Here is a 27,454-nt window from a genome sequence, read left to right on the forward strand (position 1 = left end):
TCCTCAGGTCTTTTCTATTTTTAGAATTAGACCTCATTAAATTTCTCAGGCTGGCCTCGAGGCTATTTTCTCAGGCTTGCCACCCTCCTGCCTCAGCCTCCAAAGTAGCCATTGTACCTAGCTACCTGAAGATAATTTTTGATTGGCTGTTCTCTGCCGGAAGAAGCTGCAGACATCTTTCTCAAGGTAGCTGCCTTTAGATGTCTGTCTTTGGGTAATGCCCCTACCTCCTCGATAATGGTAAGCTGTAATTTAAAGTGTCAGTTTCAGAAACTACTGGTTTATTTTAGGAAGAAGAAAAGGAAGTTTCTTTTGGTTATGTATGCAAAACATATTTTGTTATTGAACTTCAACTTTTGAAGAAAACCTTTCAATTGTTTAAATCTTTTCCTCAAGGTCAGTGGTCTAATAACACTGTTCACAGAACATTCTCAAAATTGAAATCCTGTATGTGCATGTGTGTGTCTATATGTGCACACATGTGTTATATATACAAAATGTTTCATTTAGAGGGATTTTTAAAAAGTAGTCTTAGTCTATAGTACAGTGTTAAATTTTGTAATAATTTTGAAGCACAAAGGTCAATTCTTGTCTTCATCATTCTACATGAGAGAGAGAAGATAAGCAATCTCTACCTTAACATTATTTGAATAATAGAACAGGAGCACAGTCTTTTTGAGGATTCAGGGCAGCCAAAGATGGATGGGGAAAACTATCCTAATTCATTGCAAAAATACACAAGGGCCTTGGGCAGTAAGCCATAGGTGGAGCACAACAGCGGGGGCCCCCTAACTGCCCCAAAATTCTGTAGAAAAAAAGTGACACAGAACTGTGGAACAGCAGCTTACCAACTTCAGCACATGATTCCCTTCCCGTGCCAGTATCTGAGTGTGGCAAACACAGTCCCTGAGTTAGCAGTACCCAAACTGAAACCACACACTCTTCACAAACCGATGGACAACTGCTGGGAAAACAGCCTTCCCAGAATTCTTGCTCTTTCAGGAACAGATGGACATGGAGGCAGTGGAGCCAGCAGGGAGCAGGTCCCTGTGTCTTCTTTCATCAGAAGAGAAAGTCACTTCACTACAAAAAGGCTTCTAAGAGCACCAAGGCTACTGGACTCACTGCCCAGAGAGTCAGACCCAGTGTGTCTGCTTTCACTAGATTTGCATCTGAGTTTAAAAGGTGTTCTGTATGAAAAAAAGTGATCTGACAGTCCAGAGAGCCCTAAGTGACAGGGGGGAGATTTAGTCCTACACATACATGTGACACTCGGCACTGTTACTCCATATGATCTTGCTGACACATATGTGTCGATAAGATCAAAACTACCTTTGTTTAATAGTTTAGTAGCACCATGCATGCAACTACCCAAAGGCAAATGTTAATGTGTGTATCCTTACACTGGGACAAAGGTATTGACAATGAGGACAATTTTAAAGACATTTTTCTTTAAAAAAAAAATCAGTTCATTCAGGAATACATCAATATTTCTGCTTGAGACAATACAACTCTTCTTTCCAGCTGTGTGTTTGAGGTGTATACTTTTCTAGAAAGTACCAGAAGAGAAGAGGCAGAGGGCCTAAGAGACGGGCTCCTGTCTGTCCCCTCACGTATCAACCAGTATCCATACTCTGCTATCAATCTACAGGGGCAATGGAGAAGGTATTGTTGAACAAAGGAGTTTACTTTCTAATAAAAATATCTCAAAAATAATTTTCTATATAAGAAATTCCTACAAAAGAGATTCTACAAAAATGAAAAATTTGCGATATTACTAAGTTGGTTCATGAATTATCTTGCATAAGCATTACCTTTTAAAAAGCAGTGACTACACAATCATGATATAAATATGGGTATTTGCCAGATTTCACCTCTCTCAGGGCCAGTGTCCCTCTGCGTAATACCACAATATTCAGAAAATAAACTTTGAGTTCTACATAAATTTCTCAGGTATACAATGTAGAGCAGATTAATCAGATGGAAGTTATTTCAAAATGACAGAAACAATAAATTACACTCCTCCATAAATAAACTGCGCAAAATGAATTCTAATTCAGAAGCCCAATGTTATCTTTTTCCAAATCTATCCTGCAACATCATTACATTAACAATTTTATTCATATCTCAATCTTTAAATCATTGTAGTTTAATATCAGTTTTACACCTGCCTTACATTTAGATTTGGGTAGATGTAAGTTGTAAAACCAGTTTTATAAAAAGAAGCTAACAAGAACATATCCAGCAAACCTTAGTAATGTTGGTATTTAACATCTATACATTTCTAGATTATTCTCTGACATAAAGGTAGCTGTATACCAGTTTTTTTTTTTTTGTTTGTTTTTCTCCGGTACCGGGAACCGAACTCACGACCTTGCACTTGCCAGGCAGGCGCTTTGCCGCTGAGCTAAATCCCCAGCCCCAGTATACCAGTTTTAAAAATCATTTATAATTCTGTTACATTAACTTGTATCATTTCTGGTGATTTATTGGAGCACTCTTCAACAAAAAGTTCTGGAATTGAAGAAACTCTTCCTACACCTCCAAACCCCAGAGCCTGGATACATGTTCACAAAGAAACCTTTCGATGATTTTTTTTTTCCCACATGCAGGTGTGCAAGTTACTCCTGAAACAGACAGGAGTAGTTTTCAGCATCCACTGTACCACGATTAAACACACCCCATAGCGTTTTTCAGCTCATAAAACTTTTATGAGCTGAAAAGTTCCTTCAGATTTTGTGAACTGCTAACTCTCGTTGCCCTCAGCAACAGCACCCTAAGTTGTTATTAAGATCCCCATCTCAGCATAAGCATGCCCTGAGTAGCATGTTTTGTTTCATGGTACTTAAAAAAAAAGAAACCAAGATTTATATAACTTGCTGAGTACAGAAGAAAAACCATGAATGCCCTGGTGTAGTGTAGCTTGGGTGGTAGTTTCGCTTACATAGATATGCAGTAGATGTAAAGGTCAATTCTACTCAGATGAATTGATTTACACAAGTTCACACATGCATCAAAGATTTTCCAGTCTGGAAAAATGTTCCTTGATACATAAAAAGGTTGGCTTTCCAGGCATACATGCCCTTTCCCTATTAACACATGCACCTGCCTTACAACTCATTAATTGTACATCTGCGGTAGAGCTTTTCCTTGCTAAAGTTCAAAATGTTGGAAAACTGAATTTCTCAGAGAAAATAAATGAAATTAGAGTAAGTGAGCTCAGTGTTTTAGGAGGACAATAAACAATGTAGTTTGTCCTAAGAACAGCATATGTAGAACACAGGAAAATAGAGATGATAGATAGGTTAATCCACAGATACTCTAATGCTCAATTTACCCTACTACACACAAACACACATGCACACACACACACACACACACACACACACACTGGAATCCTGCCTAGTGCAAGTACTCAAGTACTCCATGCAGGTTTCGGGCCAATTATTATCAATACAAAACAACATTACTTTGAAGGCATAGGATAGTTCCATGTTTTAGAAGTAGAAAAAAAGAAGAAAAACCCTTCTTCACGTCTTCTAGGTCCACACACCTAAACACACCTTCATACAAACTGTTTCAGGGTTAGGTTACACAGATCCATTTTGAGTAACCATTTATAAACATGCTTTTTCTTGATGACAGCCAACTCTTCTAGGAAGAGTTTCATTTTTTCCATTTTGTAATAGATTGGCCTAATCTTAACATTCAATTTCCTGCTTAGCAGAGTTGTTAGATGCAGAACATTTTTAATGTTTTTTATTATTAGACCAACTTAATATCTATATGAACACAGTAATGTAAATTGAGAAAAATTTACTCTACATAGTAGTTGAAGTACTTTTCAAATTCTCAAATGAAGCCTTTGTAATAATTTACTTCTCCCTTCACCTTTATTTTAAAAATTAAAGAAACTAACAAAATAACGATGAAGAGAAAATCAAAACAACACAAAAACACAAAATCAATACATGACCTCAAAACAAAATGATAGGAGTTAACAGCAGTTGCTACATTATATACTGTTATCTTCAATGAAGTTGCTCACTGTAGCAACCTGCACCTTTTTTTTACAATTCTATCTTTCTGTCTCTTCTCTAGCTCTACTAACAGCAATCCTCTTTCCACCTTTTGGTAACTGCTCTCTTTTGTACTTCAGCTCTGAGGGATAGAACACAGAAGAGGAACCACATTACAGCTTTCAAGGAACAGCACCATCAGCAAGAAAATCATACTCCCATCCTAGGCTCTTTCAACTGTACTGAGAAGTAGAGATCAGCACTCTTAACACGTGGAAGGTATGTTCTTCTCTGCCATCCATACCTCATGAATCCACTAACACCACCCCAGACAGCAGAGGCCTAGGAAAGCAACGAAATCCTCACCCATCATGATGGTTGCCAAATGGCTTGACATGACAGCCCCCTGCCTGATTCCCTGGGTGTACTCCTGAGCAGCTACTACAGACGGCATCGATGTTCAGGAAACAATGCCCAAGCAGAGGGTTTCATCAGTAAGAAACTCTGATGTCAAAAGATGTTTTTCCAGTCTGGCTTCTCAGAGCCAGGTCAAGGAAAAAATGGATGTTTATTCATTTACTTCTATTAATTAGAATATAATACCCTGCTAAAATCAATTATCTTAAATTCTAAATTAAAAAGAAATGAGCAAACCTGAATTGATCCATTGAACTGTATGTGCTATATATTCTCAACCCAGATGACCACATGTAAAAGATGGTATGATCTCACCCTTAGGCAAAAATAAGCTGTTTGATAGTGACGATTGCAATATTAATCAATGTCAACAAAGAGCTTTCAAGAATTCTGCCAGAAAGCTAAAATATTTGAGTGAAATAGAAGGCACCATAAATATTCCTAGAGATTAAATAATCAAGTTATAATATAAACATTACAGCCTGGTTTTTGGACACAAATATGTACTTACATATCTACCTTCTGGAATTATATCTGATACAGTTATAGCAATGCCTACACCTAAACTAGATAGCATGTGTTTTAAATAGTTAAAGCCACAGGGAAAATACTCAAAAGATCAACAGGTTAAAGATATGTTGAATTTCATTAAAATAACATGTAAAGTACAGACTTGTTAACCACCCAAGTTATATAATAAACCTAAAAAATCCTGAAAGGGAAAAACCAAGGCAAACCTTTGGATGTCTTTCTGTCCCCCACTAGGCATACGCAAAAATTATTTTAGCTGTTCACATTGTAAGTACTACAGGTTAATAGTTACAGACCGATGGAATGTTAAAACAGTCTAGTGCTACGCTGGAGTAGTAATGTATGGAAGACACTGAAATTAAAACATTTTGTTGTGCATTATCTGAAGTGATGTAACATGATGGTTTGATTATATTAGATGAAAAAGCAGGGCTTCTTATGACTGAAAATAAAATTGGATCTAACATTACTCCAAATTGTTTAACATATTCTTCCAATTCTTGTACTAATATATGAAGCTAATATATATTTTTCACACTCCAGGCATCTTCTAATGACAGTGTTTGGTATGTTGATTATTTCTTTCCCCAAAAGTAGCTTTCAAGGTAAAATTCTGATTGCCTTGAAAGGTATGTCTAGAAAACAAAGACTTACCTGTCTTGTTTTCTCTGACCTCAATAATATACACATTTATGTCATGATGGAATTTTGTCCCCGTTGGGGGTTGTGGAGTGGAAATTGCCTGAGGTCTGAAGGCCTCTTTGCCTTCCACTGTGGGTGGTCTTTGGGGTGGTGTAGAAGGAGGACTTGCAGTCTTGAAATACTCTCTGTCGATATCTGCTTCCCTTTCCTTAGCTATGAGATCAGCAAGGGTAGTGGAAGAAGGGTGAGATGTGGATTCTCCAAGGAGCACCATGTCCTGAGTGGTTCCCTCTCTAGGTTCCCTGTCGATGAGAGATGGTTCCTCAGTGGGCACTGAAGATGGCGTGAATGCTGAAGTTGGGTGACGTCTGTCTACTGCATCGAATGCAGGAGTGATATCACTTGGAACTGCTGCTTTAGTTGTTGAAAACTGTGGTAATTCTGTGCCTTCAGGCTTTTCAAATAATCCCGATCCTAAATCAATATAATCCAGGGATGTTTTCTCCCTTTTCTCAGTAGTGATTTCCTCTGTAAGTGGGGTGACACGGGTGCCAAAGGGACTTGAGGGTGATGTGAATTGTGTTGGAGTACTACTTTCGGCTTCATATTTTTCTTCAGGCTCTGGACTTAGAAATACTTCCGGCTTGGTGCTCGGTACTATTGTGACCATTTCCTCCAGTTCCACTTTGTGCTCAGTTACAGTCGCAGTTGGATGCTCCATTTTCCCAACTGGAGTTGTTGTTAAAACTGGGACTCTCTCAACACTTGTGACCAATTGACCTTCTGGGACCATGTATGCTGACCCTTCACCCTCACCTTCGTCCAGCAGCGTTGTTGCCTCTGTGGACACAGCTGCAGTAGAGGTGAGAACATGATCTGGTCTCCTGGCTGTTCGTTCTTCCCAAATGAATTCCTCTTGCGTTGTTTCCTGCATGGTTTCCATTGTTGTTCTCAAAGTTTCAGGAGCCATTGTTGCTTCCAGGTGAGGCTGTTCAATGACTTCTTCAGAGGGTTCAGTGAGAACCTCACCTTCTGACACAGCAGGAGGAGCTAACTCTCCCCAGTCTGTCTTGGGACTCACCGGGAGAGGAATGGTGTGGGAAATGTCTGCATAAGTAGTGGGTTCCAGCGTGCTACTATAATTCATAAATGCCAATCCTCCCACATCCGAGGTATGTGCAAATGAGAGAACAGTAGACAATGGCTTAGAGACATCTACATCTTCTCCTTCACCCAATGCACTTCCTTCTGTGGTGGAAGAAATAACTTGGCCTTCTGTGCTTGTGGTAGGTGGAACTCTGTCTTCAGTTACAGAATCTCTCAAGGTAGACTTTTCTGAAATAACTATTGATGTAGTTGGCTGTAATTTCACTGTGACTTTCCTATCATCTGTCAAGTCTTCCTCAGCAAATTTTTCTATTGGCTTTTGAGTACTGTCTGCAAAATGAGTAAATCCATCTCTTCCATTTTCTGTGGAAGCTGGTAATTCATCATCCTTTCCATTTGTTCCCCTAGGGGTAACTAAGAGAGAGGGCTGTTTTGGAGAGCTTGTCTGTCCTGTGGACTCTAAAAATGTGAATGTTGCATTATCCTCATCCCACAACCATTTTGATACAGTGACCACCTCCACACTTGAAAGACTGTGGGTCTCATGTACTGCTGTAACATCTTCATCATGCCTGGGAGTATCTTGAGAGGCATCTGGTCTACCAACAGTTTGCACCATTTCTTCCACCATATCTCCTGCTACTGTTGGCTTCACACCTAACTCTGTTGTTGTCAATGCTGGGGAATCAAAAGCTTTGGTCATTTCCACAGAAGATTCTGTAAAATGGATTTTCTCTGAGGAGGATGTAGAGACCCTCATCCCAGAGAATTCTTCTTCCATGTTTCCTGTAAAGGGCTCTTTTGTGACTTTCTCTTGTATCCCAAAATGTGTATAAATGTCAGTTCTCCCCTCTGGTCTTGGTGTCTCTGTTCTTTCTGTCCCTTGTGTCATTTCTGTCTGTGCTGAAGGATGAACAGCTGTGGATATTCCCTCTACTAATACTTTATCACCAGAATGAGGAAATAATTCTACTTCTGTAAGATGCTGCAATGGGAAAGGTGTAGTAGACAGAGATGGGCCAAACATATCTTCAGTTACTAGACCATTTGTTTCTTTCTCTTCCCAGCTGTCTGTGGATGATCCATCATGGTCAGCGGTAGTTACAGGTAAAACAACTGTGGGTACTGACATTGACTTCAAGTCCTCTGAAGTCTTTGATACTGTAATCACCTCTGGTATTTGGTGAAAGACCAAGGTGCTCTGATCGGATCTGACTGTAAGTGTTCTGTCTTCCCTACCGTCTTCTCCCAAGGTGAATCCATAGTGGTTTGTGCTCACCAATTCAGGAATAGTGCTTACAGTTGTATCTTCAGTTTTGGATTCCAGTTTTATTTCTGTGGATACAAATGTTGCTTCGGTTACAGACAATTCCTCGGACGGAGTGTGTTTCGAGATTCCCATAGATGTTACTAAAGGACCCACTTCTATTTGTTCAACCTGTGTCACAGATTCTTGTGTTTGAGTGTCTGCCACTACTTCATCCCAAGAATCAGTGGCATGCTGGGAGACGACAGTTGTACTTTGGAGTCCTTCTTCCTTAATTTCAGATATATCTGCTCTTCCAAGGGGTCCAGAGGCAGAAGGTGAGTAGTAGTCCATCTCCCAAGGCCTCTCCACACTCTCAGCATGAGTGGTAGGTGCTACAGTGGCTATGAGGTTTGTGACAGCCTGAGTTTGGACCGTGGCTTTCTGCCCAAACTTGATCATATTCCCTGCAGGAGGGAACTCTTTTGTGCTAAAAGGTAACTCAGTGACTAAAGGGATGATTGGTGTCATTCCATCGAGGACCACTTGTGGTTCTCTGGATAAACTGGGTGATGCAGTTTCTGCGAGGATTTTCAAATCGATCGTTGTAGCCTCTGTTATATTCTGTTTAGCTAGAAAAATAATTTCAAAGAGTTGATTAGACAAGTCACTCATTAAAAAGCTGCATGTCCAGTGTTTGTATTTTGGGATGGGCCAAAGTATTTTGGGAAGGAAGAAGAATCTAAACACAGTAACCCAAAGACACACAATTGAACACTTAATAGTCACAAACAGGTAAGTTGTGTCATGGATAAGGGTTACCATTATTTCTACTCACAGGTAGGAAAGATTGTTCTCAAAGGAAATGAATATTATGTAGTTCTAGGAAATGAAAGGGCCAAGAAAGTATAAATGCAGAGTATGGACACAATAAATAGTTTATTGATTGGAAACTACAGCAGCAAGTTGAAACCTAGAAGGAAAATGTGGTGCTATTATCATCCTGGAGGCTAAGGTACCCTGCTGCTAGCTTTCTCCATGCAGCCCCTCTTTCTCAACTGCACATCGTCTCAGGGGAGAAGGAGTGTCTCAGACTGCAAAACAACAAAAAAGCCACATCAAATGAAACAGCCTTACACAGGAACCATTATGCTGTCCACAACGTGGAGACTTCCATAAAAACAGGATATTAAACTTTTTAATAGCCTCTTCATTTGGTCCCAGGTGTTAGGCATTTCGTCTTCATCTTCATTTCCAGTCTGTGGGTTTGTCTCTAATAAATCATCGAATATGTCTGGCAGAGGCTGGCCGGCATCTGTTGCAGTCCTACACCTTGTTCTATGTTCTACACACTATGTTTGTACCTCTTCCAGGCCTTGGTTCCCAACTTTCTTTAGTGTGAAACATAAGCACACAGGAAGTAAAATACCCACATGATGTATTTTAGGTCTGTAATTACAAATCACTTGAACAACCCTGGGCATGACAAAGAATGGACTCAGGCAATATAAAGTAACCTGTCATCATGAAATGCTACATTATAATGCTTCTAGATTTATGGAGAATCACTGGCCTGCTTCAAGATGTTTAAATTGTTCATGAAAGCATCCACTTTTTCAACAGAATTCCTCAACACTGGGACAACACATCGGCCTGGCACATGAAGGTTGTTGTTTAAAAACAAATCAGAATTTTTGAAAATCAAACACTACTTGGCACTGAACTCACAAGGAACTAGGAGTCTCAGGAACCCCACAGGCAGCATTTTCCTGGAGCCTGTATGACTTAACCCTGGGTATATGGCAATGCCTGTCCTCCCTGATAAGATGTGTAATATCTATCCAAACTCTAATATCCAAATAGAAACTCCTGAAAAGTAAAATTGAATACCTGTTGACTCCATTTTTCCTGTCAAAATTTAATGATAAAATGGAGTGACTTTATTGTAAATCAGAGTAAGGCAATAATAGGTTCCTTACATTTGTGCTCTTACCAGCTGTTCTGTTCCCCAGGCCATTAAAAAGCCTAGATTTTTCAATTTTATAATAAAAATTAAGAGGTCATTGCATTACTGTGCACTGAAATACTCTTTAAAGTCTGTTGTTATATATCCCTTTCTACTAAAGCAAACTAAACAAAGAAGGACTGAGGACTTTAAAAACATGTGAAATACATTTTTTTCTCTCCTTTTAAGAAAAGCTTTTTTTTCTTTTCCTTCATTTCCTGGAAGAGGCATTGGTCTACTTTGATTGACATGAACAACTTAAAGACCCAAAATGTGGTCTACTATTTTTCTTTTAATTCAATTCTCTATCCTCTGAAATTCCATCACCGTTACCTCATTTCATTGCCAAATTTCATGTTTGCCTTATAACTGAAATCTTTGGGGAAATAATAAAAAATATGTACAGAGAAAGCTCCCATGGAAACATAATATAAACTTTTAGAACACTGCATATTAGAGAAAATTTAATCATATTATTATTAATAACAACAAAAAGGCTAATTTTACTTATTTCCTCTGAGTATTTCCATGACTGATGAAATTAATTTAAGGTGGTATTATGCTAAGGCCAAACGAAAGGCTTATGAATCAGGTCTTCCTATGTTCCAAGACAAGCTCTCTGCTCGCAAGGCTCCACAATGCTATGAAAATATTTTTATAGTGTTTTAAAAATGGACTCAGATTTTAAAAACTAAATAAACGTATGTCATTGTCAATTATGACTGCACAGCTTGCTGTGGCCTTCCTCTAGCTTTACTGCATGGTAAAAAGATAGCAATATTTCTCAGGGAATCTTTCTTCCAAAGTCAGGGTTTATATGACCTTGTTTGCAGGAAGAAAAAAAATTCTATAATTTTAGAGCCCCATTTTCAAAAATGTGCTTACAATTAAGTTAATTAATTCTATGACTTGGAGAGAAAAGCCTCAGACTTCCTTTTGGGGTGGGGTGGCTTTTCTGTCAAGCTCACAGCTGACTTCCATCCTAAGTCCCTGTATCTGCTCATCTCTGTCATTTGTTTCAGCTGGTCCAAAAAAGGAACTAATTTTCTAAAAGCACAAATATCTACAAAAAGACATCTTAAGAAGGAATACGACTGTATTACAGATGAATATCATAAAGATAAAAACACAACTCTGGGTTATTCCACAAAGTTCTTCCAGAAGGTGTGTTCACATGGAGACATTTTGGTCTTGGAAAACTACCAGTGTTCCTTCTACTTCATTATTGAGGAAGCCAGCAAAAATCAGCATACTTCTTTTCCCACAAAAGTTCCCTTCCAACCTTTGCAGCTGTCTGCCACACAGATGTTTTACATCACTGTACTTATAGTATTTTATGTTCTATAGACTATCTTCTCTGAGCTTCTGTTGTGAGACATGAGGCAGATTTTCCTAATAAAATGTAAAACCCCTCTTAGCACATCATAGTCAATTTAATTCATACCTCACACTGTCTACATTATGGAGAAATGATGAACTCTAAATTGCTTCTCCAATATTAAAAGAGATATCCACAAATATGTGTAAACATGCGGAGAAGTAGCAAGGGTAGTGGATATTCAATGGGTTGACTCTGGATTTACAGTGGAGGAAAGGGACCGCGTCGAAAAGTGGGATTAGAAGTCAAACTATCTTTGAAAAGTTTGTAATAAAAGCTAACTGATTCCAGTTTAATAAACAAGAAACAGACTTTAAGTACAAATTAGGGAAGGATTAGTTTTGTCACCTAGGAGCAGATTATGATTTAGGGCAAAAAGTCAAATAAAAACAAAAAAGGTGATGAAGTGTCTATGGATTAGAAGGCTGGGCCAACTTTAAATGTGAATATATTTGTAAGGTTACTTAGGAAGTCAGAGAAACTAATTTAGCTCTAGAACACTATTTCTACTCGTTCCAAACATAAGCAAGTAATGGAATGTAAAAGGTAGCGAGGGTTCAGAGATTATGTGATCATTACAGATTTCAATTAATGTGTCAAAGCAAGGAAATTGTTTCATTGGAGATGCAGAGCAATAATTAAGTAATTGTGCTCAACAGAAATGGCTGCTATCTACATGTTGTGTTCAACATAAAAGTGGATTCAAGTTCTAACGTGGAAACCCTTAGATAATTAGAACTCTCTAGGAGTGACAGCTGTATATATTAGAATGGGTTCTCCAGGAAATATGCCCTTGTCTTTTGTTCCCGGGATCATTAATAATATGAAAAGTGAGATTCTCATGAGCCCTGAATGAATTTGACTTATTCAGATTTGGGAATGTATAGTATGGACGTTCAAAGCCCTGTAGGTTTTTATGACTTCCTAACTTTCACAGAGCTTGCATAATTCTGAGGTCAAAGAAAAATAAAAAGCACACAGTTTAATTTAATCATCAAGAGAAAATAGATAGGAAAACTGCTTCACAAGGCTATTCACTTACCTGTTTATCAAATCTGTGTGACCAGAATACATTCTAGCTATATTTATTGCTGGTAACTGTAAATGTGCTACTCAGTGAATTTACTGGGAGAAAAAAAGCACAGCAAACTAAGATTTGGAACATTCATTCATCAACTGGCTTTAACAAAAACACTTTCTATATTTGATAAAAGCAAATGAGAAAATGTGGATACACTTCCAAATTCCTCTGCTTAACCAGCTGTTCGTTATTGAAACCCCTTTTGGAACTGTAGACAGGGCCACACTCATAAACTTTTCCCTGCAGGATTTGGTCACCCCTGGACTATGTGGGAAAAGTGGGCAAGAGTTACGTCATTTTGAAAATGCACGTTACAAGAATCCTTGCAAAATGTGTTAGAAATTTGGGAAGCTGTTGGCACTATATGTAGTTTAAGGAAGGTTTTTGTGTCATGGCTAGACTTTCTTAACCTCTCATGTGCTGAATGAATTCGGAATAAGATACGGTTTCAGGGAGGGAAGAATTAACAAATATCGGGGCTCCAACTTATGTAGAAAAACACCAAAATATGAATCCATTCTATTTCCATGTTCTATACATTTAATGAATCAATAAAAATAAATAGATCTAAACCTTCAAACCTTTTTTCCATTTTATATAGATTGTGAGTAGTTATTCTGTTTAAATCTACACATGTTATTATTTTACTCACTCATGTGAATTCTTCCTTTAAATAAATAAGTTAAGGCACATAAGGTTGAATTTTTGATAATAATCTTTGTGGCTACAGATAAGCCTGGATTTCAGTTTTACCGTCAGGTAGAAAGGCGTGTTGTTGAAAAGTTTTCTCGTGCCAGTTTTATACTGCACTAGGAAAAATAATTACAATAATCATGGTAGGTGTTCTGTTCCTTCCCCACTGTGGTGTCTCCGACCCCTTCCTTCCTGCATATTAAGCTAATCTTTTCCTTCGTCTCATCACTCACTTAATGTAAAACTGATTTTACAGCCAGAATTATTTGAAAATTACTCTTGTGACAATGTGGCTTGAAGGAATGCATATTTGTCTGCTTTTAGGATCAGGTTTTAGTTATTGTTGTTTTCCTGAAAATGATTAGGGAAGACTGTTGTTTCTAGGCCCGAGAACAAAAGCTAATGTTCTCTATGGCCTCTTCTAGATCAGCTGGCTCATGTGGCACTGACATGCTACACAAGACTTGAACACTCAGACAGCTGAGTCCCAAGCAGGGAGATGAGAGCAGGGGCATCTTAGCTGGGGAACACAAGTGTGAGAAATAAAATCTTTCCACTGTACTGACATCTACTGTGTGGACTACTTAAACATAACAGTTCTGTGTCTTTCTCCTTGACGGAAAATGACTGTGTATTTCACTTTAGAAACTAAGTATAAAATAGCTACTAAACCCTTTACTCATTTTATATTTCTACGAGATGTATGCAAAATTTAGTCAAATTCTGTCAATTGAGTTCAAATATCTCTCCATGCTGGAGATATGCAAGGTCACCAAAAAAATTGCTGTTTAGTATAATATAGATCCTACAGTAAATAACACAGTAAGACTCTGGATTACTTGCTTGTTTTAAGCCTTTTATAATCATGGTACTCCATCATGTGACTAATATTGTTAAAATAATTTAAAGACAACTGAAAACTTAATGATATCATGGGGCTGGGGATGTAGCTCAGTGGTAGGGCAATTGCCTTACATGCACAAAGCCCTGGATTCAATCCCCAGCCCTGAAAAAAAAAATGATATTATGAATGTTAAAAATGTTACTTAAAACTAATTTTAAGTGGTGGACTTAACAGAGATACCCTATTTATGTTACATGTTTCAAAGAGGACATGGTGTACTTGAATTAATTCAATAGAGAATTTATCATTAAACATTAATCATGATTATAGAAATAATCATCAATATAGAATTAATCACTATAGAGTGTAATCAAAAGTCACATTTTCTATTACTTGAAATAAAATGAGATATATGGATTTTTTATCAATATAAAAATATTGATTCATTTTTAGGTAGGACTAAGACAATAAAACTGAATTTAAGGACTGCAATTCATAGAAAGTATTCAGAAATATGCTCTGTGATTCCGAGTTAAGACCTGAACCTGACATTTCCTCATCCCCTCTAAAAATCCATTTGTTAAACTTCCTGTTGTTTTACGCATATCACTGCCATTCGGTCTGCTTGCTCTCGGAAGTCACTGACCTCTTTCCGTGCTGTGCACATACTCTAAGACCTGGCCTCCTTTCCAGTGGCTAGGTGAACACCAGTGCATGCCTTTGAAGTATGTTTTTTTAATCTGTAATTTTTAAAAAGATATCAAACACTTACGTTTAAAGCAGTAGGCATCAAATCTGCTCTCAGGGGGAGGGAAGCCTGTCTGGTTCTCAAAACGATACAGGGTTCTCACCCCAAGGAGACCACCTCCGCACTGGGCCCTGGCTACAGTCACGGGGTGGCGCACGCTGGCATCCAGCAGCCACCCATAGTCACACTGGTCGAAGCCATTCCTCCAGGCAGCCTGCAGCTCCCCCACCGTCGCCAGCCTGGCGTCCTGGACCTCACACTCCTCCGCAGCCTCCTCAAAGGTGAACTTGTTGGGAGCAGTAATGTGGAATACATCACCTGGAAGAAAACAAGGAAGAAAAGCCCGAAGTTTTATTATTTATTCCCTTCCTGTTTTCATAAATATGAATGGGGGGGGACTTTATTGATGGCAAGACAAGAGATTCTGACACTGTATAGCAAAAGATATGATACTTGATATAATTACTACAGCTATTCCTCATCTAACAACCTACTAGCTTAATGTCTGTTCAGACGTGCAACTGAGGCACGCTGGTCTGACTTACGACTTGCCTTGTGTTCCTGTACAGTTCTGTACTTCTTGATTATAGAACTGCAATGTCTTTTTCTGTACAATACACCTTGCTTATACAATGCTGTAATTTTTGCTGATTGTACTGTACAGTGCAGTCATGTAGATTTAAGTCCTGTTATAATTACAGTACTGCATGTAAGAGTCATGCAAATAAAAGCAAAGTCACCAAGTTGGAGTTTCCTTTCACCATTTCTTTGTTCTGAATATTATCTTGTGCTTCTATATACAATTCCTCACCAGGAACCAATTCATTTCACAACCTAGTCCGAAGAAGGGAACTCTGTTGTTAAATGAGGAGTGTCTGTATTAACATGTAATAAAAATGACACCTTAGAAAAATTTCATATATATATATTTTTCTATGACACTGTGTGTACAGTCCTATTAACCACAGAGGCATTTGATAATAAAATCAAAATGTCTTTTTAATAAATTCTTTTAAATGAACAAATCTCACCAAGAGATTCTTCAAGTTATCGACCAAGGAATAGGTTTCCTCCTTAATGAAAGACTGTACTAAGCAACACGGCATGCAAAAGAAGAAAGCTAGCTTGAAATGCCACCAACGTTACTTCCCTTTGTTTATCTAGAATCAAACAGGAATTCTCTGACTGCCTCTTCTCACATATCACTGCCATCAAAGCGGATTAACTCCATTAAACCAAACAGTTAAGTCAGAAAACCCCCAGGTGTCTGAAGTCAGGAAGGACAGAAGCAGCATGCTGCTCTGCTTCCTGCCTTCCTGTTGGAGGCTTACGGCCGCCATGATGGCTATGTGGGTCATGGCCAGCCTGACAGCACACAGCAGAGGACACCTCTCTTCCTACTTGCTTTGTCCAGAGGGCATACATTTTGGAATTCATCAGCCCAGATTGGGCACATGGCTCTAATTTTTCACAGACACCATAAGTGCCACAAGAGCTCTATGTAGGTAAAAGAGACCATCATACTCACTGACTAACAAGGAAAGTGTGGGCATTTACTTTGGTCATTATCAGGTCCAATTAGTAGAGAGACCATTCACATTGCTTAATGTAACAATAAAATATTCTAGAAAATTCAGGGTTTTTAAATTGACGTTTGGGGAACAATCTGCCAAAATCAGCTCAACTCAAAGTAAATGATGCTTTTCACTTATGAGTACAAGACATGTATGAGTTATAAGACATAGGCAGAAGTAGCAAACACTTAAGTGAACAGAACAGGTAGAGGGAGGAATAAAAAATGTGTGAGTGAGGAAGCTAAAATATTGACAACCCATTACTGTAGCTGCCTCAGGTCCTGTTTGTATCTCACCGAGTCTGATCGCTGATTCTGTAATATATCAGACACCAGGGACACCAAGAACGCTCATGACTTGGATCTTCACTTGACTCAAGCCAGATATATAACAAGCAGTTACTGAAAATGAATAGTGCCATTACTCTGGGTGTGTGATAGCTTTACAAAATAAAATAAAAATTAGTCATAGGGAAAAAACGGCCAAAGCATTCATATAAGCTTTTCTCACTATAAGTCTAAAATTGTTTCTTAAGAAAATACAGCAGAGCCTAACAAGAGCTATTTGTGAAAGAGAGAGAAAAATTACTCAGACCTGGCTGAAAGGTATGGTAAAGTTAAGACTCGGTTTTTATATTTAATTATTTAATTTTATAATCCTATAATTATTTAATCTTATTTAATTATTTTACATTTAATTATTTAAGGGTAGCTATCAGGAATCTAGAAACACAAAATAAGAACAAGTCCCCACCCCCTAGTAAATTTTAAAAGCTTGAGGATCACGGTACCCAGTCACATACGATATATTCGATAGCATTTATTCAATAAATTGTTTCAAATTTCTGTTAAGAAATGAGGTCTCTTTTTTCCAGGCTTCCCAAGCAGTGAAGTCTGCCAGAAAGCTTTGGGAAGATGCTGAGGAGATCAGGTACTGCATCTCACCTAGTGACTTGGCTCAAGCAGACGCAGAAATGATGTCACCTAAGCCTGCTCACTTGCCAGTGTCACACAGCCGCTAGGCCTGAAGGGAGAAGAGTGCAAAGGAGGGCAGCATGCTAATGCATGTGCCGCAAAGGTCAAACTCAGACTGTTATTGCAGCTGGATTGACAGCTTCATGACCTTAGTCTCCCGACTTGCTACAGTCTTCTTTGAAGCAAAACTACTGTTCCGCCTATGTAACATGAACGATCACCCAGCCAGAGCAAGGCAAAGAAATATGTCAACTGTTTCTCCCTACAGTACTACTAGTTTACATGTTGGAGGAGATCAGCTTCTCTAAGCAAGACCAGTCCAACGGGCTAATGAGGAGGAAAAAGGATATATAATAACTGGTTTCCAGTTTTAAACAGAAAACATGTTCTGGCGGTGTTAAAAGAAAGCCAAGAATTCAGTAGATACTGACAGGTGTTTCTAAATGGGAATTCCCATATTAAATTAGTACATGGCTACTTTCAGAACTTTTCGTGTAGAAATTCTCATTAAATCTGACTTTATATCAGAACATCAATTATTTAACTTACTTTTTTACAAAAATACACCTTCCATTTATCTCCTTGATACCCATCAAATAATAATTTTACTAACTGATTGAAATAGTTTTAGCAACCATTTGTTTTACTTCCTTTCATTTATGTGTAGGAACTTTCCAAACATAGAAAATATCAAAAAAAAAAATTGAAAGAGCCATCGTCATTCTTTTTCATGTTAGTCAGATGGAAAAAGGAAGATTTAACCAAAACAATGAGTTTAGGGTGATGACTGAAAGAATTCATCTCTAAAGATAATGTATATTCAGTCATCACAAGTGGCATACTTGTTGCTTTATTTCAGAATACTGAGAAAATCAAAAGAAATTTATTTTAACTCTGCCCCTGAATTATTTATCTAGGTCTTTTAAAACCATAATTCTTTAGCATGAACATTACCTTGTTTACCTGAAAAACCTAAAGACAGAGTGAAACCTGTACGCTATAGAGTTAGCTTACTGGATCTTTAATCTCCTATCATTAACACTCAATCCATAACAAATTTAAAAATCTCTGTGTCCAACCTTCTGTCCTCCCTACATATTGATGCCCAAAGACTCACAGCAAGACATCTGTACACCAATCTGTTCCATGAAATCATTTAGAGAACACTGCCCTGAAGACATCTGCTCCCAATGAGAAGAGGACCTTCAGTTGATTCATAACAAGCATAACTTGAATGCTAGGTTTCTGGATCGCCTGTGTAAACCCGATCATGGTAGAGACACAGTTTTTTTTTTTTTTTTGGTTTTTCTCCAGTACCGGGAACCGAACTCACGACCTTGCGCTTGCCAGGCAGGCGCTTTTGCCGCTGAGCTAAATCCCCAGCCCCGAGACACAGTTTTAACATAGAATCCGAGCAGAGATGTGAACCTGGTATCCCTGAAGTCAGTCATGTCAAAGATGGGAAGTGGGCACAAAGGGGGACAGGAAGAGAGGGGACCCCATGCAACAGCTGTGACAGGTTAGACCTGGAATGCTCCTCCAAAGTCTCATGTTCAGAGATGGGGCTTTTGAAAGCTGATTGGGTTGTGGGGGTGCTATGCTCATTTGTGGGCTCATCCACTGATGCATTCATAGTTCCTTATGGCTAACTGTGCCATAAGGAAGTAGAGCCTGGTCAGAGGTGGGTCACTGGGGTGTGACCCCGAAGCATTTAGTCTTGTTCCCAGCTACTCCCTTCTCTCCACCCCTTTCTCTCTGTTTCCTGGATGCCATGGGCTGCAAAGCTTTACTAGGTCAATGCCTTCCTCCATGCTGTTTCTGCCTTGGAACCAGCTAACAAGAGACTGAGTGCTCTGAAAATTGTGAGCCAAAATAAACTCCTCCTCCTTAAGTTCAGGATATCTGGTGTTTTGTGTCCAGCAATGGAAAACTTGAGTAATGCAACAGTTGAAGACAGCAATTTAAGACACATGCAGAAGGACTACTTCTCTTCAAAAGAAGCTCATTTTGTACAAAGTAAACCCAGGGCCAACCAAGTTCAAAGCAGTAGGACTTCTCCTCAATAATAAATTACAAAAGTATGTCTGTTGGTCCCATAACCCACACAGAAACGCAGTTTAGCCTAAATGCAGACTTCTCTTGAGCCAAGAAAGAGCAGCAAAGATGTTAACACTGTCGAAGATTTTACTGATCTACTTTCAGTTTTCAAGTCCATAGGCAGGAATTATTTGCAAGTTAGATTTCCGAAGCTATAGTACAATGGAATGAAAATGAATGTAAATGAAGTGTAGCTCCCTAACAGTAGTAAATCCACGCCCTGTTCAAAAGTGAATGTTCCTGTAAGAATGTGTCAAAAGGTAACACCTCAGGTCGAGAGGGAAAGCCAAATCGGGGACCAAAGGAGCAAGAGAAATGAGAAAACCACTGAATACTGCAAATATAAAGTCAAGGGAAGCCACTCAGCACATGTGCTTAACTGTTTTCCCAGAATGCCATTTAAATGGCCCAACTGTGTAAGTTTCTGCCTGAGTGTAGCTTACAGGTACTTACTGCCTCTGATGGGAATAACAAAAACTTCTTCTAAATTTCTGCCACAGTACTATATTTACAGTTGGGAGGGAAAACACACAACATTCTATGAAAGAAAAATGCCTATTTTATTAGCCTAGGACAAGATTGTGTTCTACCTCCATTCCTGGGCACTTGTACCTGAACAATATAAGGTAATCTTAGATTTACTGCATAGTTTTTCTCCTGGGAAAAAGTATCTTTTTTATAGTTTGATGTGAAGTCTACTATTAATTTTTAGTAATGGCCTTATCAAAGCAGTTACTTGGATAAGTCACTCGTCAAATTTGTAACAATAGGCAGGCATGGTGGTGCACACCTGTAATCCCAGCATGTGGGAGGCTGAGGCAGGAGGATCTTTGGGAGTTCGAGACCAGCCTGAGCTACAAGGTGAGCTCAAGGCCAGCCTGAACTGCATAGTGAGACCCTGCCTCAAAAAGACAAAAAAAAAAAAAAAAAATTTGTAACTACAGCATAAATTTAAAACATGATTATCTATTTATAGGAAAATATTTTATTTGTTCTCTAAAGAAAATAAATAAAATGTCATTAAATTCATAAAACAGTTGTCATATCCATAAGATGATCCAATAGCTAAGGTACAATGTCAACATAATTTATAAGTAAGAAGTCATTAAGGTATATATGTATGTATATGATCACATTCACATAAATTATAAGGCAGAACAGAGAATTTCAGACATATGATAATTTGCATATTTATATGGACACCTGTACTATATTTCAAGACATATTTTTCCTAAAATTTCAAGTTAAATCCTTCTAGATTCTAATTATGCTTCTTATATCAACATTCTAGAGATGCCTGGAGGAAACTGGAAGACACGCTTGGTGAGACTTCAATACACGGTGACATCACACAAGCTGAATTCATCCTGATCATGGGAATGACCATCATCAGAAATATGGGAAACTTAACTACAAGCTGCTGGAAGACTCCCTGGAATGTGGACCAGGCTTGCCCTTCTTCCACACTTCTGATTGCTGAATGGAAAAGCTACTTCTTGGCACACTCAAAACTGACACACAATGACATGGCAACAAAAGAAGAAAACAAATCGAACCCTCAAACGTGACCTGCAATGTCCAGAAGCTAGAGTTTATACTCGGCAGTCACTCAGCAAAATTATTAGAAAGCCCGAGTCTAGAGCAAAGCTAGGATACAATCTTTGTCTCCTGGGACAACTGTTTGCAATCACAAAGGGAAAGGTGATTATAGATAATTACACCGTTCTTTCCTAGACTGCAGGTGAGGAAGGCTCGCCTTGGTAATCAAAGCTGAAATCTCACCGCAATTTCCGGGCTGAGGGTTTTTGCTGAGGAAGTGTGATGTGTTAATTTGTGCTCACAACTCCATTGTCCTGAACTATTTGATCTGAAAATCAGTTCTTCTCAACTAACTGATTTCCTTTGCCCATCTGAGAACAGAACTTCCTGTTTGTGTTGTTTTCTCCCATAGTAAAAGTTCAAACTACATAATTGTTGCTATATTTCCTTGCTATGTGAGTCAAAGTCATACACAAGAACTGTATGCACACATCAATAGATGTGGTGAGCTGGAGGTAATTACATGAAATAAGTATTTAAATACCAGAAAGATAAAACCACTTACCAAATATATCAAGATGATAACAGGAATTCAACAGACTAATTGCCTTTAAACTGTTGACTTTTTAATTTTTTCCAAAAATAAAATAAAATATTGGTGAGGTTTAGTAGACTCATGAATACAGAAATAAATTTCCGTTATCTTTTGCTTTCATTCTATATCTGTATTTCTATCTCTGTCTGCTTCTTTCATTTTTGCTTCTATCTACATCAAAGCAGCAAAGACTCATTACCCTCCAATACACAAAATCCATCATCTGTACATGTTTGGCTAAAGAACGCTGCTATATAACCATTAATGGACCAGTATTTGGAGATAATTCAAAACCATGTCAATTCCTCCTAGGAGTTGATCCTATACTTTGAACAAAAGCCAGGCTTCCATTAATGGTGACAAGAAAACTGTAGGTTTTGCCAAAGTAACTTCACTACATGTTGGGATCCAGAGTTAGCTGGCAATCTTTCTCATTTGAGAGGAATGATCCTAGAAAACTAACTCTGTAACTACCAACTTTCTCACTAGTCTTAGGCTGAAATAGAAACACAATAATGTGGCTTCAAAGCATAGAATTTGGGTTTTGAAACATTCAATCTCTAATTATTATAGTACTATCAGTAGTATACTATGTAATATTTAACATTCTCTTAATCATATTCCAGTAACTTGGAAAGGAATTTGCATATTTGTAAATGTATCGTAAGATCTCAGATACATCAATTTAAAAGCACAAGAAGGTTCCACTAAAATTTAAGCATGTTTTTATGATTTTTCAGGGTGTCTACTCATTTTTTACCACTGACAAACCAGTAGATTTTAATTAGAGTACAAAAGAAGTTCTAGACAATTTCTGGGTTTCTGAGTCTTCAAAATATGTGACAGATTGAATGTCTTATCTGGCTTGACAGACACAGTATGTGGTCTCAGATCAGCACCAGAGAATTAGCCTAATTCTGGTTTTCTTCATGTTTCATAGCTAAAAGGTTGTTTTTTTTTGTTTTGGTTTTTCTCTGGTACCGGGAACCGAACTCACGACGTTGCGCTTGCCAGGCAGGCGCTTTGCTGCTGAGCTAAATCCCCAGCCCCCTCATAGCTAAAAGGTAAATGGCCATTGTCTTTCCAAAGAAGCTCTTTGGATTCAGAACACCTTGAAGCAAATGACTGTCACATGCTTTAAGGATTCTCTATTAAAACCTTTCCACTTATGTAAAATTAAAAAGACTGTATATAGAAAAAAACACCTTTGATACTATTAGACAAGTACAGTAAGGCTGCAAGACCCAAGACCAATACATAAAAATCAACTGCATTTCTATACACTTCCAGTGTACAATTTAGAAAAAGAACTTGAAGAAGTTCCATTTACATTAGCATCAGAAAGAATAAAGTATTTAGGACTAAATGTAACCTAAGAGAAACACGAAATATCTGAAAACCATAAAATTTATTGACTGAAATTAAAGAAAAATCTTTTAAAAAGCCCATGGATCAGAAGACTTAATAGAGCTAGATGGAATATAGTCCAAACTGACCTAGAGACTGAATGAAATCTATTAGAATCATAATTGTCTGCTTTGTAGAAACCAACAAACTGACTTTAAAATTCATATGGAATCCAAATGACCCAGAGCAACTAAAATAATTATAAAAAGAAGAAGGTTAGAGGTCTCACACTTTTAATTTTAATTTTCACAACAAAACAATAGTAGTAAAGAGTATGTGGCACTAACACTCTTACTAATAGAATTGTGAATCCAGAACCAAACCCATTCATCTGTGATCAGTTGATTTTCACCAGAATGTCAAGGCCATTAAATGGAGAAAGAATAGTCTTCTCAATAAATAGTGTTGGGGCAAAAATTTATTTAGGACCTCTATCTCACTATGTATAAAAACTAACTCAAAATGCATCAATACAAAAGTGAGAGAAGTGAAAGTTGTAAGGCAAATCTTTATGAACAGGATATGACACCAAAGCCCACACATGTACACAAAACCATACAGATACATTGAGCTTCATTAAAAGTAAAAATTTTGTGCTTTAAAGGGTCCTATTAAAAATGTAAAAAAAGAAACATACAGCCTGGGTGAAAATGTTTGCCAATCATGTACATAAGAAGACACTTGAATTTAGAACATGTGCAGAACTCTTACAACTCAATAATGAAAAAACAACATAATTAGAAGTGGGCCAAGTTTCTGAAAGCCAAGCATGGGTTTGTAATCCCTCCTACTTAGAAGGCTAAAGGAGGAGAAGTACAAATTCAAGCCCAGCTTGAGCAGCTTAGTGACCCTATCTTCAACAAAATGTGAAAGAGCTGAGGATGTAGCTTAGTGGCAGAATGCCCCAGACTCAGTCCCTAGTACCACAAACAAATAAATTAAAAGACGGGAGAAGATTTTATTATAGCTCAGATCTAAAATGTCGCACCAAAGTCTCATGTTCAGAGATGGGGATTTTGGAAGGTGATTGATTATGGGGTGCTACACTCAGCAGATTGATGAGTCTGCAGCTGGCCAACCATGCTGTCTGGAGGCGTGGTCAGGTCCTAAAAGGCAGCTCACTGGAGGTGTGACCTGAAAGAAAGCATTCTCATTCAAGGCTCCACCCTGAGCTCTCTGCTTCCTGCCACCAGAGGTTGAGCAACTGTTTTTCTGCCAAGGTGTTCTTCCCTGGAGTCAGCAAATCTTGGACTGAACTCTCTGACACTATAAGCCAGAATAAACCTTTCTTTAATTTGCACAGGTGGGTGATGGAAAAGGTTTTAAATAAATATTTCTCCAAAGAAGATATGTAAATGATCAGGCAGCACATGAAAAGACAGTGAACATCTTTAGCCATCAGAAAAGTGCAAATCAAAACCACAATGAGATAGTACTTCACACCCATCAGAAAGGCTATACAAAAATGTCAGGTAAGAAGACCTATTGGCAAGATATGGGGGAATGAGGATCTCCATATAATCCTGGTGGGGATGTGAAATGGGATAGACACACTGACAGCCTCAAAGTTCCTCAAAAACTCAATTGGACCAGCAAATTCCAATCTTCATAATCCAACCAATCATTGGAATGAACCAGTAATTATTACTCACATACAAATAACCTTTTGGCAGTACTGGGGATTGAATCCAGGGCTTTCACACCAAGATATATCTTAAGACCTTCATAATTTTCACTTTATTTTTTATTTTGAGATAGTGTCTTGCTAAGTCCTTAAATGGCCCAGGTTGGGTTCAAACTTGGATGCTCCAGAGCACTGGGAGTATGGGCATATGCCACCATGGCCAATTTAGAATAATGATGTTTTCATCTGAGAAACGAGAGATGTGAAGGAGCTTTGAGGGCACTTTGCATCTTCCTGACTGGAAAAACTCCCTATTTTTCTGCTAGGGAGTCTTTGGTGGTCCTGTGTGTTTACCAGAGCAGAACTGAAGAAAAGACAGAAACAATCACCTAACCGCTCCATGCCTCAGTTTCCTTCTGCAAAATATGTTTTATTTTTCAAAAAGCACCTGAGAAGAGTTCCAGAGGATTAAGAAAAATAAGAATGCAACCATACTTTATTTTTCTCCCTTCTCAACTCACAGCTGCCATTAAAGTCAATCTGCTGAAACCTCCACATGAGTGAGAACCTCAGCATTCAGAGGTGCTGCCAACAAGTCAGGCCTGGTCATCCTCTCCAGTGGCTCCTAGGCAGACTATTCAAACACTGTGAACACAGCAGCTATAAGTTCACTTCCACACCCGTAGCAAGTATGTGAGTGAGAAGTTACATCAGAAGCCATGGCTACAGCTTTAAGCTATGATTCTAGGAGTTCTACAGAGAATAAAAGGTTTCAACATCTGCTTACACCAGTATCAGTGGATACAGAGAGGTTCTGAAACCCAGGCTCAATCTCTACATTATCTGCCAAACCCACACAGCATGCAAGAAGTTTTTCTTTTTTTTTTTTTTTTTTGGTTTTCCTCCGGTACCGGGAACCGAACTCACGACCTTGTGCTTGCCAGGCAGGCGCTTTTGCCACTGAGCTAAATCGCCAGCCCACAAGAAGCTTTTCAAATTGACATGGGACTTTGTAACTGAATAAACCCAGGAAGGATGCAGATCATCAACTCTTAGATAATGTTCTATAGACTGCCTATTGTAAATTCCTTTAAAAGCAAAAAGCAATCTGAAATCAAAAGGGCAGGCCAGGAATGGTTGTACACGCCTGTAATCCCAGCACTCAGGAGGCTGAGGCAGGAAGATCACTGTTAGTTCGAGGCCAGCCTGGACTAAAAAGTGAGTTCAAGGCCAGCCTGAATTGCACAGTGAAACCCTGTCTCAAAAAGATGACAAAAAAAAAAAGAATTAAAAGGGCAGAAGTCATAGGATTTCCAGACTGGGATTACTCTGATCAAAACCTCTAAAAAGTTAGAAGCAAGCCTTGTTTGTTTTTTTAATTTTTTTTTTGGTTTTGGTTTTTTTCCTGTACCGGGAATTGAACTCACTACCTTGCGCTTGCCAGGCAAGCACTGTGCCACTGAGCTAAATCCCCAGTCCCATAAGCCTTGTTTGAACACTTGCTTAGTAACACACAGGCCATTCTTTAATATTTTAGATTTTCATCTCTGAAAGATAAAAATGTTTTAATTAAATTTTTAACTAAATTTTAATTGTTTCATATGAAACAAAAGTTAATTTCTGTTCTAGTTCTATCAACAAGGATGACATGTGTCATGGATCAGATCTCAAATGTCCCCCAAATGTTTCACACGTGTGGAAAGTGATTGGGCCGTGAAGGTGCTACATTCCCTCATTTGTTGATGAATCCACAGGTGAACGTGCTGCCAGGAGGTGGGTCCTGGATGAAGAGGGGTCACTGAGAGGAAGACCTGGAAGTGTGTGTCCCCCTGCCCAGCTCCTGCCTGCTTTCTCTGCTTCCAGGCTGCCACAGGCGGAACAGCTCTCTTCCACCAAGCCCTTCCTGCAGGCACAGAGTGAAACAAACAGGGACTGAACCCCTGGAATCCATGAGCCAAATAGACCTCTCCTCCTTTACGTTGTGGGTGTTGGATGTTGAATCCCAGTGAAAGTGACTAATGCAGCACAGGCACGTTAGACAAGCTGTGGACGTGACAGATCTTTCCTGGGTTTTGACACCAGGAACCAGTAGAAAAAGAAAAGCAACCTGTAATTTGTGCCTACGCATCAGAAAGCCGTCCCAGAGAGGACAATTTCCTGCAAAGGAGTGGGGAGTAAGAATGGAAAGAAACTGCTCAATGGGAAGGAACAACTGGGATGGGGGAAAGGAGAAAAGAAGGAAGGAATATACATATATATATAAAAAATAGCTAAGGTAATTGTACTACTAGCTTCTATTAGTTCATTGAAAGGAACAGTTACTGTTTATATTGTCTGATCAATCTTACATGCCTGTATCTGGTAATCTGAGCAACTACTTTGAAGATAACAATATGCAATATAATAGCCACTGCTGATTTCTTATCGTCTTATTTTGAAATCCTGTAGCATTTTTATTATTCTTTAATTATCTTTAAAATTTTAAAACAGGAAAAAATAAAAAGGAAAAACAGAATGGGAAATCATGTTGAGAAGCAAGAAGGGAGGATCTCCAAGAAGGAATTATTTCTAAAAAACATCACAGACCATTGAGAGAAGAAAGACAAAGAGAAAAAGGACTATGATGATCTAGTAATGATTAAAAATAGATCTTTAAAAATTTGGTGAGCAAAACAAACATTTTTTTTCAAATGTTATCAAAATGGGAAGGTGGCAGTGCCTGGCAGTTTCCAAAAGAGACAGAGGTTGGAGAATTCTGCAATTACCAGGAAGCATTTCCTGGGTAGCTATTACATGTCCGTAACAGGCTGTGGTTTGGAATGATATACATGTTTATGGCCTTGTTTTTACTAGGAGTTGAGAATGCTTTCGCAGAAGTACAACTTACATTTTATATTTGATAAATACAAAACTTTAACTACTTGTTAATAAAG

General features: G+C 38.4%; 1 protein-coding gene across 1 annotated transcript in view; it reads right to left on the reverse strand.

The window, feature by feature from the left end:
- Vcan (versican) overlaps window positions 1-27,454 on the reverse strand; it is a gene marked incomplete in the record, with an annotated part of 110,836 nt that overhangs the window by 53,713 nt on the left and 29,669 nt on the right. The window contains 2 exon segments of the mRNA XM_013513017.1: window positions 5,622-8,594; window positions 14,736-15,029. Of these exon segments, the coding sequence (XP_013368471.1) occupies window positions 5,622-8,594; window positions 14,736-15,029 (3,267 nt within the window).

This window comes from Chinchilla lanigera, unplaced genomic scaffold (assembly GCF_000276665.1).
Source record: "Chinchilla lanigera isolate Chin_1 unplaced genomic scaffold, ChiLan1.0 scaffold00017, whole genome shotgun sequence".
In the NCBI taxonomy this organism is placed as follows: Eukaryota; Metazoa; Chordata; class Mammalia; order Rodentia; family Chinchillidae; genus Chinchilla; species Chinchilla lanigera.